At 43.1% G+C, this 13,102-nt stretch overlaps 1 protein-coding gene across 17 annotated transcripts in view; it reads right to left on the reverse strand.

Moving 5' to 3' along the window:
- Positions 1–13,102, reverse strand: part of LOC110532201 (FERM domain-containing protein 4A) — a 204,184-nt gene that overhangs the window by 17,892 nt on the left and 173,190 nt on the right. For 10 of the 17 annotated variants that reach the window (XM_036975949.1, XM_036975962.1, XM_036975959.1 and 7 more), the window contains exons 12-14: positions 3,737–3,813; positions 2,574–2,715; positions 1,988–2,129 (exon numbers count right to left, since the gene is read on the reverse strand). In XM_036975949.1, coding sequence (XP_036831844.1) covers positions 1,988–2,129; positions 2,574–2,715; positions 3,737–3,813 — 361 coding nt within the window. Of the gene's footprint in view, positions 1–1,987; positions 2,130–2,573; positions 2,716–3,736; positions 3,814–4,268; positions 4,718–13,102 lie in introns of those variants that run through there. The other 7 variants (XM_036975929.1, XM_036975990.1, XM_036975914.1 and 4 more) reach the window with 5 other exon arrangements.

Consider the following 13,102-nt stretch of genomic DNA (forward strand, 5'->3'; position numbering starts at 1 on the left):
AGATACAGTCCGAACACACACACAGAGCAGAGATACAGTCCGAACACACACACAGAGCAGAGATACAGTCAGAACACACACACAGAGCAGCGATACAGTCAGAACACACACACAGAGCAGAGATACAGTCAGAACACACACACAGAGCAGAGATACAGTCATAACACACACACAGAGCAGAGATACAGTCAGAACACACACACAGAGCAGAGATACAGTCAGAACACACACACAGAGCAGAGATACAGTCAGAACACACACACAGAGCAGAGATACAGTCAGAACACACACACAGAGCAGAGATACAGTCAGAACACACACACAGAGTAGAGATACAGTCAGAACACACACACAGAGCAGAGATACAGTCAGAACACACACACAGAGCAGAGATACAGTCAGAACACACACACAGAGCAGAGATACAGTCATAACACACACACAGAGCAGAGATACAGTCAGAACACACACACAGAGCAGAGATACAGTCAGAACACACACACAGAGCAGCGATACAGTCAGAACACACACACAGAGCAGCGATACAGTCAGAACACACACACAGAGCAGAGATACAGTCAGAACACACACACAGATAACAGATACTCTTAGAACCTAACACTGAACATGGACCAGAGTGTAGAAAACTGTAAGAAACAAGCTTACTATCAAATCAAATTGTATTTGTCACATGCGCCGAATACAACAGGTATAGATAGACCTTACCATGAAATGCTCAATTACTTAACCAACAATGAAGTTCAAGAAATAGGGTTAAGAAAATATTTGCTAAATAAACTAAAGTAAAAAATAAAAAGTAACACAATAGGATTACATAACAATAACGAGGCTATATACAGGGGTTTCCCGTACCGAGTCAATGTGCAGGGTTACAGGTTAGTCCAGGTCATTTGTACTATAACCTTACTGTGTAGGACTCATATACACCCCCTGTACTGTTGATAGATTGATCCAGAATGTCTACACTGCCGAAAACGGTAGAGCGAAAGTGACGGAGGCACATTAACATAACAGCACTACTCATATCAGTGACAGTGACATATCAGTGACATCATTCTGTTGCGAGGCAGCGTGTCATTAGATTAACACACACACACACTGGTCTGAGGGGACGATGTTGAAAGTGAGAAGAGACTGTGTGGCCTTGTAGGAATATGTGAGTGAGTGTGTGTATTAGAGGTAGTCTCTGTCGGAGGGTGAGAGAGAGATATAAACACTGAATGTGGAGGGTGAGAGAGAGAAGGGGGTATGTGGAGATAGCAGAGATACAACGTCAGGGAGAAAGAGAGAGGCAAATACAAAGAGAACTGGGACAAGAGATAAAGATAGATATCAAACAGGACATTAGAGAGGAAAAATATGAACTGTGTTGTGGAGACTACTGTGTTGTGGAGACTACTGTGTTGTGGAGACTACTGTGTTGTGGAGACTACTCCTTCTAAACACAGTAATTGATTTCATAAGTTGTCAGCGGTGTCTGGAAATAGCTGACACTGCACACACACAGTTGGCAGCATATGTGTATCGACCTTTGCTCCCTCACTCAAAACTAGTAGAGTTTTTAGTACAAACATTATTTGAGCTTTCGTGTGTCTTTCACACTTCCACCATGTTGGTGGAAACAGCCTTGGGAAAACATGAGGCTAACAGCATAATGGGTTTCTGTCCTGAAGTTTAAAGGTTGATTCACAGCCCTGCCCTCTCTCACTCTGTTCCCACAGACCCCTGGCCTAGATAGGGGGGTGGAGGGGTGAGTTACCACTGACTCCTCTCACAGATCTCTCTCTAACCACATTAACCCTCACATCCCTCTTTTCTCCCCTTACAGTCCTCTCTTCCCTCTCTCCTCTACCACACTACATTTAGAGGCAGGCGCCTCCACATTATTGGGCGGAGTGAGAGTAGGGCAAGGGTACTGTTGGCCACAGACACACATGCAAACACAGCCACACACAGAGATAATTACCCGAGGAGAGCAGACTGCCAGAGCTGCCGCTGATGATCTTGCCCTTGCTGCCCATGTTGGCCAGTTTAGATGTCTTCAGAGTGCCAGTCTCTGTCAGGTCGATGGCTATCTCACTGAGGCTACGAGCCGCATGGATCTTAGACTGGACAAACATAATCAGACATAATACCCCATGTCTGCTTGTTGCTACTGATTTGGTTATGAACTCCACACACATTCTAGATCCTCAGTCCTACTAGAACCCCACAGTTATTCTAGAATCTCACTCGCATTCTACAACCCCACAGTTATTCTAGAATCTCATGCGCATTCTACAACCCCACAGTTATTCTAGAATCTCATACGCATTCTACAACCCCACAGTTATTCTAGAATCTCACACGCATTCTACAACCCCACAGTTATTCTAGAATCTCATATGCATTCTACAACCCCAGTTATTCTAGAATCTCATACGCATTCTACAACCCCACAGTTATTCTAGAATCTCACACGCATTCCAGAACCCCATACTCATTCTAGAACCTTGTGGCCATTCTAGAACCGCCCGGTCATTCTAGAGCCTCACAGTGATTATATGTGTTACCTTGCTCTGCTTGCGGTCCAGGTAGAACTGGTGTTGGCTGATGGCCATGGCCCAGATAGACTTAATGAGAGCAGGGCAGGCGTACCAGGTGTGGACAGCTATACCACTGTGGCCAAACGTCCTTCTGGTCACCGACGCCCTACAGTAGAGACGGACACAAGGCCTCCTTATACACACTGAATAAACACACACACACAGTAAATGAAATAACACGCACACAGGTACACATGCAACACAGCGACCTATAGCATGGCCAGACGCAAGGCATCCTTGAACACACTTATTCTAGAAAGAGAGAGTATGTCTAGTAGTGATGTTTATCATAGCGCACGTTGTCTCTCATGACATGATTTACTCTACACTGTTTAGACAGAAAGACATCTGTGTCTACAGACCCGCTGACACTAACTACGGCCTCCTATAAAACAGCTCTCTCTCTCTTCTCTCTGCCCTTCTCTCACTCCTTTTCTCCCTTCTTTCTCTCTCCATCTGTCTTTCTCTCTCCATCTGTCTTTCTCTCTCCATCAGACGGTAAACAAACAAAAGAGAGGTGACTTCCTCCTCTAGACAGCAGAGTTCAGTGTGTGTGTGACTAGCAGTAGTTCTGTCTGTGCAGGCTCTATTTAAGATCCTCTGAATCTCACTCTAACGCCAAGATAAACTGAAGCGGATATGCCTCTCTCACGGTTTGTCTGTATGTGTGCACAAGCTACTCTGTTCAATCACATGCCCCACAGGGGATCTCTTGCTGCCTCTACTACTCTTTAATATATTGTCGCCAATAACAACAACACCTCTCCAACCCATGACCATCTCTGCTCTGTGTTTGTTAAGTCTGCTAACATTTACACAAAGCAGCTATCAGCATTGACAATGGGGGACAATAAAGACATTATACATTGCATCTATCCAAGCTTCATATATCCTACATACTATTTTCCCACCTCCAGCAGTAATGAAGTATCATCAACACAACTAACTAACATTAGCTATGTGTCATATATATTATATATATTATTACTACACTTTACTACTTTTGTGATACAAAACTATTTACAGTGCTGAAACAAACGCGTGCGCAGGAATGCAAGCACACACACACACACACACACACACACACACACACACACACACACACACACACAGTTGTGATATAGATTTACCTCCTGGGGTCGTGAACTTCCACTGAGAACTTCTTCTCTCTGAAGTAGAGGTTCTCCAGCTGACGCCATTGGAACACCTGACACACACACACACACACACACACACACACACACACACACACACACACACACACACACACACACACACACACACACACACACACACACACACACACACACACACACACACACACACACACACACACACACACACACTTTAGAACTGAGAAATGCTCACACACACTTGAAACTGAGATACACACAGGCATACACACACAAGCCTCAGAACTAAGAAACACACATCACAGGTGGCTCCTTAATTGGGGCGAACGGGCTCATGGTAATGCCTGGAGCAGAATAGGTGGAATGTTATTAAATACATCAAACATGTGTTTATACCATTCCATTTGCTCCGTTCCAGCCATTATTATGAGCCGTCCTCCCCTCAGCAGCCTCCTGTGACACACATACACTCCAAGCTTGAGAATGCAGAAACACACATTCCAGCTTGATATGGTATCCCTGTACTTACTGAGAGTTAAGATTGGTTTTGCAACACCCCAAAAACAGAAAGAAGAGGAGAGGAGTGAGGGAGGGAAGAGATGGTAAGAGGGAGGACCTGAGGTAAGGGTCTCAGATCAGATTCAGACCCAGCGGGCTCGTCCAGAACTCTTCCCCCGGCTGAATGACCTCACCCCCGAGAGAGAGAGAGGGAGGAGGCTTTCTCTCCTCCGCTCGCGTTCTGTCTCTTTCCTTCTTTTCCGTTCTTTTTACGAACCATCAGCTTCTTTAAAAAAAAAGCCCCACTGGGCGAGAACGTCTCTTCAGTGTGTGTGTGTGTGTGTGTGTAAAATCCTCCCAGGCGCAGAGGAACAGAAAGTTCTGAGTGGACGGGTGTTCACCATCTGTAGGCGAGTGAGCGAGTGCATGTGTGTGAACTAAAGTTTCCTTCTTTCCTGTAGCCAGGCAAAGATCCTCCCCTCCCTCCCCCTGACCCTCCTCTCTCCCTTGGGGAGTACGCTTCCTGCTCTGGGCTCTGTGGCTGGGAGGGAGGGTGTGGGGTAGGGAGGGAGTGAGGGGAGAGGGTGGAGGCTTACTGTGGCCCAACCAAACGGAGAACTTTTGCTTTGTTAAGTCAGCCAGCCCCCTCTTCACACACACACACACACACACACACACACACACACACACACACACACACACACACACGGTCTGAGTCTGTTTCTCGTTACACAGAAAGAGAGCAGAGTCACAGCAGTTACTGTTACACTGGAGACACTACTAGCAGCTGGGACACATACACACCAACAGTGGTGGTGGTAGAAATGTGAAGGCAGTGAGATGGTTTAAGAAACGGTAAAAACACAAACTCTGTACCAACAGGATGAGGGAGGACAGGACAGACTAGAGAGGAGGGAAGAGAAGACGAGGGGGCACGGCCCAGGAATTTTAACAGCCTGGAAAAACAATGTAGAGAGGGGGATAAGAGGAGAGGAGAAGAGGGGGATAAGATGGAGCATATAAACACAGCATATGGACTAAGTGTGTGTGTGTGTGTGTGTGTGTGTGTGAGCATGCATGCATGTGTGAGAATCAGTGCAGTTATGATCACACTCGGCGTACTGTACACTCAATGGAGTATGAAGACTTAATGTGGCATGGTGCTAAAAATAGGAGTCAGTTGAGGAGAGTGGATGTGTGATTCCAGACAGGGAGCGTGTGTAACAGCTTTCCATCACCAGAGCGTTTGACACACACATGCTTCCTCAAAACTAGGTTGTACGGTGGGCCCCATCTTGTCAACTCAACACTGTAGCATTGGCATCATATGTATGAGACGCAATACATCCCAGAACAACTAGTGTGATCAGGTTTTTGCTGGGTAGGGACAAAAGCTTGCACACCATGTGTGTTTAAAAGACTAGGGTCGGCCATCCAATGGCTGAGACCATCGCTTTCATCTTCCCTCAGATCAGACTTTAGTAATCATAGTCAATGAGCCATAGAACATTACTGCAAACCACAGTCACATTTTACAGGAAGGCTACTTCAAAATGTACATGTACAGCACAATATAATGAGGAATTAAACCAGTTTCAATATTCAAGAAGCTCTGTCCAAACTAACAACTGACAGGAGTTCTATAAGTGGTGTGTATTTAGTAACAGCTTTAGAGAAACTGAGAATAATCTCAACAATAATATCAGATACAGACATGGTGACACTGCCTTTCTACACAGCACTGAGAATGGCAAAGGGCGTGTCCACTGTTAGGCCAGTGTGTGTGTTCGTGTGTGACCACAAAGAAAAGGTCATGCCTGAGAAAGCTTGAAGTGGACACCCATGGTATTGTTTAAAGATGTATAACTGCTCAGTAATGTTGGAGTAAAGCCAAGGTCTATTCTAGTACAGGGCAGAGCTGTACCTGTAGACAGTAGCAGGCAGTTAGGACTAGAAGCATGTCTGGGGACTAGGGTCTAGAGGGGACCCACTTACCATCACTGGTTCCCCCCCTTTCCCTGTTTCTCTCCCTGTTTCTCAGTTCCTCCCTCAGAAAGTTGGAGGGCAGTGAGTTTGGGGGGGCGTTAAATGTTTCCAGATTGTTCTTTAGTCACTATGGAGACATGCCTACTGCTTCCTGTTGTTTTTGTTTTGGTCGTAGTTTTTTCAATGTGTTTATGTTAGAAGGTGTGAGGTTAGGAAGGGTGTTTACAAACCAAGGCAAACTCCTCACTCATTACTCATCAGTGTTCCATACCTTCATATGCCTGTCTGATCCGGCAACACACTAGTTAGCAGAGATATGGGCTCAATATCTGTCAAGAAAATCTCAATCCAATTCATTTCCTCAGTCAAAAGGACACTCCTCTCACTACTGGAGCTTCACACAGTTACTTAACCACCAGCAGCTGCTTCAGTCACTCACAAACCCTAATCTCTGGATAAGTGACTCAGAACTCACTAACAAGGCATTTTTCCCGGCTGTGGTTGAGCTGTAACTTCCTACCGGTGTGTGTGTGTGTGTGTGTGTGTGTGTGTGTGTGTGTGTGTGTGTGTGTGTGTGTGTGTGTGTGTGTGTTAGGGGTAAAGTATTTAAACAACCCCAAATAAACAGTCAGAAGGCCACCTCAAAGTGGTGGTCTAGTCACTCCAGGTTGTCCCCTAGTAAAACACAACCTATTCCTGATGTGAAACTGAAAACAAAAACAGCCTTATCTAAAACACTGAAAACCTAGTTTGACATAATGATAGTGGCCTTGTCAGGTAACCAGTAATGCACAGCCTCTAAACACAGTTTTCACAGGGTCTCAACCTTCATTGAAATTCACACCAGAGTAATTAAAGACATTAATAGCCATCTGTAAAGTGCCAGCGCTCTGTGTGTAGATAACATTAGTGTGGTGATGAGAAGCCAGAACATGAAGTCCTGAGCCTCCCTTCATTCTACCTCCCCTCTGAACACAATCACTCTATTGTAGTACAGACCCCTTTCAACTGGGCATGGCCCACTGCCTTTTATTGTGTGTGTGTGTGTGTGTGTGTATATATATCTACAAATGGTGAAATATGGGGAGAAAACATCCTGCCAATAATGAAAGATCCAAGAGGGCCCCTCCCAGCAAACCGGGAACATTACCAGAACATTAGTTAAGATTCCCATTAAGTTCTAGATAGGATTATATCTAACATTAGGATGATAACATCCCCAAAACATTTGTAAAAGTTTTTTTTAATGTTTACGTTTGAAATGAAATATCCTTAGAATGTTCTCCTACCATTCACTAAAATGTTGTAACAACCACCAAAGAACGTTCTCAAAATGTTCTCATTGGGATTCCAGGTAAGGTAATAACACAATGTACCAGTAATGTTTTCCCAACAAATCAAAATTGGTTATGTGAAAGTTCCCTGAACGTTTGTTAGATTGTGGTAAATGTTCTCATTAAACAGAAACTCTCCAGTCATGCTGATGATTATACCATGTTTGTATTAAACATTTGCCTGATATTGAAGAATTTTCCCATACCACAATTTGTTTCATTAGATTGTGGGAACAGTTTGGTGGGAACATTGTGGGGACATCACAAAATATATTTTCCCAAAACACACAAAAAAATGTCAATTTTTGTGCATGATTATACAATGTTTTATGTTTGGTTGCACAGGACATTCCCTTAATGTTATAAGAATGTTGACAGAATAACTGATCTAAGTTCTTTAAAGGTTCCCAGAACATTTAATTAAGTTATGGGAGTTGTCTGGGATGTTGCAAGAATATTTTATATTTTTGTTTTATGTTCAACATAATATTTCATTGAATATACATTTGACCTAGTCTTAGAGGTCCTCAGAAAATGTCAATAACACTACTTCTTATCACACTGCTCACTTCCAGAAGTCAGCCTCGCTTAACCCAGAAGTCAGCCTCGCTTAACCCAGAAGTCAGCCTCGCTTAACCCAGAAGTCAGCCTCCCTTAACCCAGAAGTCAGCCTCCCTTAACCCAGAAGTCAGCCTCCCTTAACCCAGAACTCAGCCTCCCTTAACCCAGAAGTCAGCCTCACTTAACCCAGAAGTCAGCCGCACTAATGTGTCAGGGGAAACACCATTCGACTGATGAATGAGGTCAGCTTGCAGGTGCCCGGCCCTGCCACAAGGAGTTGCTAGAGCATGACGAGCCAAGGAAGCTCCCAGAGCAAACTGTATGCCGTCCTATGGGGCTCCCGGTCACGGCCGGCTGTAACACACAGGCTGTAACACACACTGCGATGCAGTGCTTTTGAACGCTGCACAACTCAGGAGCACTTCAATAACCTTTCTGACTGGATTTTTAAATAGGGACGAAATAAAAACTTTTAGTAGAGTACAGTGCCTTGCGAAAGTATTCGGCCCCCTTGAACTTTGCGACCTTTTGCCACATTTCAGGCTTCAAACATAAAGATATAAAACTGTATTTTTTTTTGAAGAATCAACAACAAGTGGGACACAATCATGAAGTGGAACGACATTTATTGGATATTTCAAACTTTTTTAACAAATCAAAAACTGAAAAATTGGGCGTGCAAAATTATTCAGCCCCTTTACTTTCAGTGCAGCAAACTCTCTCCAGAAGTTCAGTGAGGATCTCTGAATGATCTAATGTTGACCTAATTGACTAATGATGATAAATACAATCCACCTGTGTGTAATCAAGTCTCCGTATAAATGCACCTGCACTGTGATAGTCTCAGAGGTCCGTTAAAAGCGCAGAGAGCATCATGAAGAACAAGGAACACACCAGGCAGGTCCGAGATACTGTTGTGAAGAAGTTTAAAGCCGGATTTGGATACAAAAAGATTTCCCAAGCTTTAAACATCCCAAGGAGCACTGTGCAAGCGATAATATTGAAATGGAAGGAGTATCAGACCACTGCAAATCTACCAAGATCTGGCCGTCCCTCTAAACTTTCAGCTCATACAAGGAGAAGACCATGATCACTCTGGATGAACTGCAGAGATCTACAGCTGAGGTGGGAGACTCTGTCCATAGGACAACAATCAGTCGTATATTGCACAAATCTGGCCTTTATGGAAGAGTGGCAAGAAGAAAGCCATTTCTTAAAGATATCCATAAAAAGTGTCGTTTAAAGTTTGCCACAAGCCACCTGAGAGACACACCAAACATGTGGAAGAAGGTGCTCTGGTCAGATGAAACCAAAATTGAACTTTTTGGCAACAATGCAAAACGTTATGTTTGGCGTAAAAGCAACACAGCTGAACACACCATCCCCACTGTCAAACATGGTGGTGGCAGCATCATGGTTTGGGCCTGCTTTTCTTCAGCAGGGACAGGGAAGATGGTTCAAATTGATGGGAAGATGGATGGAGCCAAATACAGGACCATTCTGGAAGAAAACCTGATGGAGTCTGCAAAAGACCTGAGACTGGGACGGAGATTTGTCTTCCAACAAGACAATGATCCAAAACATAAAGCAAAATCTACAATGGAATGGTTCAAAATAAACATATCCAGGTGTTAGAATGGCCAAGTCAAAGTCCAGACCTGAATCCAATCGAGAATCTGTGGAAAGAACTGAAAACTGCTGTTCACAAATGCTCTCCATCCAACCTCACTGAGCTCGAGCTGTTTTGCAAGGAGGAATGGGAAAACATTTCAGTCTCTCGATGTGCAAAACTGATAGAGACATACCCCAAGCGACTTACAGCTGTAATCGCAGCAAAAGGTGGCGTTACAAAGTATTAACTTAAGGGGGCTGAATAATTTTGCACGCCCAATTTTTCAGTTTTTGATTTGTTAAAAAAGTTTGAAATATCCAATAAATGTCGTTCTACTTCATGATTGTGTCCCACTTGTTGTTGATTCTTCACAAAAAAATACAGTTTTATATCTTTATGTTTGAAGCCTGAAATGTGGCAAAAGGTCGAAAAGTTCAAGGGGGCCAAATACTTTCGCAAGGCACTGTATATCTGAGCCTCATGGTTAAAGAATATGTGGGATTGAACCTGCAATCTTCAGCCAGATCATTAACCCTAAATAATTAAGACACACAAATGACTCGAGGGAGCCAGAGATCAAGATAGTCTAACCAGAAGAAAAAAAAACTTCCACCCGCTGCTGCTGGCCTTCGCAGATTCTGCTGTTTCCTGATAGGCTACACCAGGGGTCGGCAACCTTTTCCATTTTGAGTGCCAACTTATCTTACCATTTCTACAGATCTGCGTGCTGTCCTGAAGTTTGCTCTAGCAAACTTGCAACATTGCATACAACATTCTGGGCCCTAAGAGTTTCCAGCTCCAGTAAACTCTGGACAGACATAGCTGTAGGCTATTTGCGCAAGGGATAAGAAATAATCAGGTAGGCCTAATTTCCACCGGATCAGAGCACAACATTTTTTGCTGAGTGGTTATCAAAAGAGAGCTGGAAAGATTGACAATAGTTCCTCAACGTAGCCTATTTGAACATTTTCAGTGGATGTAAAAACAGACCTTGTTAACTTGCTGTTTGAGGTGAAGAAAAAATGAAGTTTCACAGTGGTGATGAGTTAAGACAATCAGAAATACTATCAGATCCCCAAATGGGCACATTAATAGGCCTACATTTGCACTCAGGCCAGGTAGCCTAGGCCTATTTCTATGTATAATCAGGTGTGTCCTTACTCAACATTGACAGGCGTGCTACAAACAAATTCTAAATGGAGTGAAATAAACGATAACGTGTTCCTCACAAGTGTAGCCTAGGTTGTGCGGCGCGCAAAACAAGGTGTCCACTCCTACAACAAGGACACAGCAAGGACACAGCAGTCCCCTGGTGGTGGAGAGGTTTAATGATCTGTCTACAAAGCTGAAGAGTGCAGGTTCAATCCCATAAGATCTTTAACCATGTTTCTTTTGAAAAACAAAAACAGTGACATTGAAGCTCAGATATAATCTACTAAAAGAGGGGATGTCTTTATTTCTTCCAGTCAAAAATGCAGAATTTAGACTAACTGTAAAAACAACAACCAACGTGTAAAAATGGACTGTTCAACAAACAAAAAAATGCACCTGATTTAATTCCTGCTTTGAAATGCTTGATATGGCCCCCCTTGTCTTATTTTTCATGATCTGAAAACCAAAGGTGATCCTAGATCAGCACTCAAGAGTCTTGCATACATTCTAAATTTGGGCCCAGAAGTACACAGTTTATAAAGAGGATGGGGAAGTGATGGCGAATAACCCAGTTACCAGTATTTCCCTGTCTAAGAATGCTACAATGGAAGCATAGTAGTCCTTATTGACTATACTGCCATGGCTATATACTAAAAAAATGTGATGCGCGAGAGCTTCCCCAGTGGTGCAGAAGATAAAAGAATTGGCTTTGGAACCGAATATTGCAGTTCCAAACCCTGCATGTGCAGGTTGTCAACATATAAAAGTGTCACAATATGTCTTGTATGATTAAATGCTGTTCAAATGTCATATGAATGAAACTGTTAACATGTAAGATCTTAATGACAAAAACATTTTACACTGTTAATTGAGTCTTCAGTTCTATACTGCACAGACCCTTTTAAGTGCACGTGGTTCCGCACTAGGACTGACCCCATTTAGTTGTCTGGTCGATTGTTTGGTCGATAGGGTGTTGGTCGACCGAGATGTTTTCAGTCAAGCAGACGCAAATATACAGTACCAGTCAAAAGTTTGGAAACATAGGCAGAGTTGCAAAGAAAAAGCCATATCTCAGACTGGCCAATAAAAATAAAAGATTAAGATGGGCAAAAGAACAGACACTGGACAGAGGAACTCTGCCTAGAAGGTCAGCATCCCAGAGTTGCCTCTTCACTGTTGACATTGAGACTGGTGTTTTGCGGGTACTATTTAATGAACTGCCAGTTGAGGACTTGTGAGGCGTCTGTTTCTCAAACTAGACACTCTAATGTACTTGTCCTCTTGCTCAGTTGTGCACCGGGGCCCCCCACTCCTCTTTCATTTCTGGTTAGAGCCAGTTTGCGCTGTTCTGTGAAGGGAGTAGTACACAGCATTGTACGAGATCTTCAGTTTCTTAGCAATTTCTCACATGGAATATCCTTCATTTCTCAGAACAAGAATAGACTGACGAGTTTCAGAAGAAAGTTATTTGTTTCTGGTCATTTTGAGTCTATAATCGAACCCACAAATGCTGATGCTCCAGATACTCAACTAGTCTACAGAAGGCCAGGATTATTGCTTCTTTATTCAGAATCACAGTTTTCAGCTAACATAATTGTAATAATTGGTTTTCTAATGATCATTTAGCCTTTTAAAATGATAAACTTAAATTAGCTAACACAACGTGCCATTGTAACACAGGAGTGACGGTTGCTGATATTGGGCTTCTGTACACCTATGTAGATATTCCATAAAAAATCATAAATTTCCAGCTACAATAGTCATTTACAACATTAACAATGTCTTCACTGTATTTCTGATCAATTTGATGTTATTTTAATGGACACATTTGTTTTTGCTTTTCTTTCAAAAACAAGGACATTTCTAAGTGACCCCAAACTTTTGAAATGTAGTGAATGTTCCCATTTGGGGATGTCGTAACTCAACACCACTAATGAGCTGTGGAGCTTCTCATAGTATTTTTTTCTTCAACTCAAACAGCAAGTAAACCAAGTCTGTTTTTCAAATGCATTGAGAATTACAATAGTTCCTCAATGTACTTGAAAAATATTTACAGCTCTCTCCCTTTAGATAACCAATTGGCATGAAAGGGAAAAATGTAATGCTCTGATCCAGTGGAAACGTCATAAAATACCTGATCATTTCTTTTCCCTTGCACAAATAGCCTACAGCTGTGTCTGTCCAGAGCGCACAGGCGCAGAAACTCTGAGGGCCCAAAAT

Source organism: Oncorhynchus mykiss, chromosome 1 (genome assembly GCF_013265735.2).
Source record: "Oncorhynchus mykiss isolate Arlee chromosome 1, USDA_OmykA_1.1, whole genome shotgun sequence".
Lineage (NCBI taxonomy): Eukaryota > Metazoa > Chordata > Actinopteri > Salmoniformes > Salmonidae > Oncorhynchus > Oncorhynchus mykiss.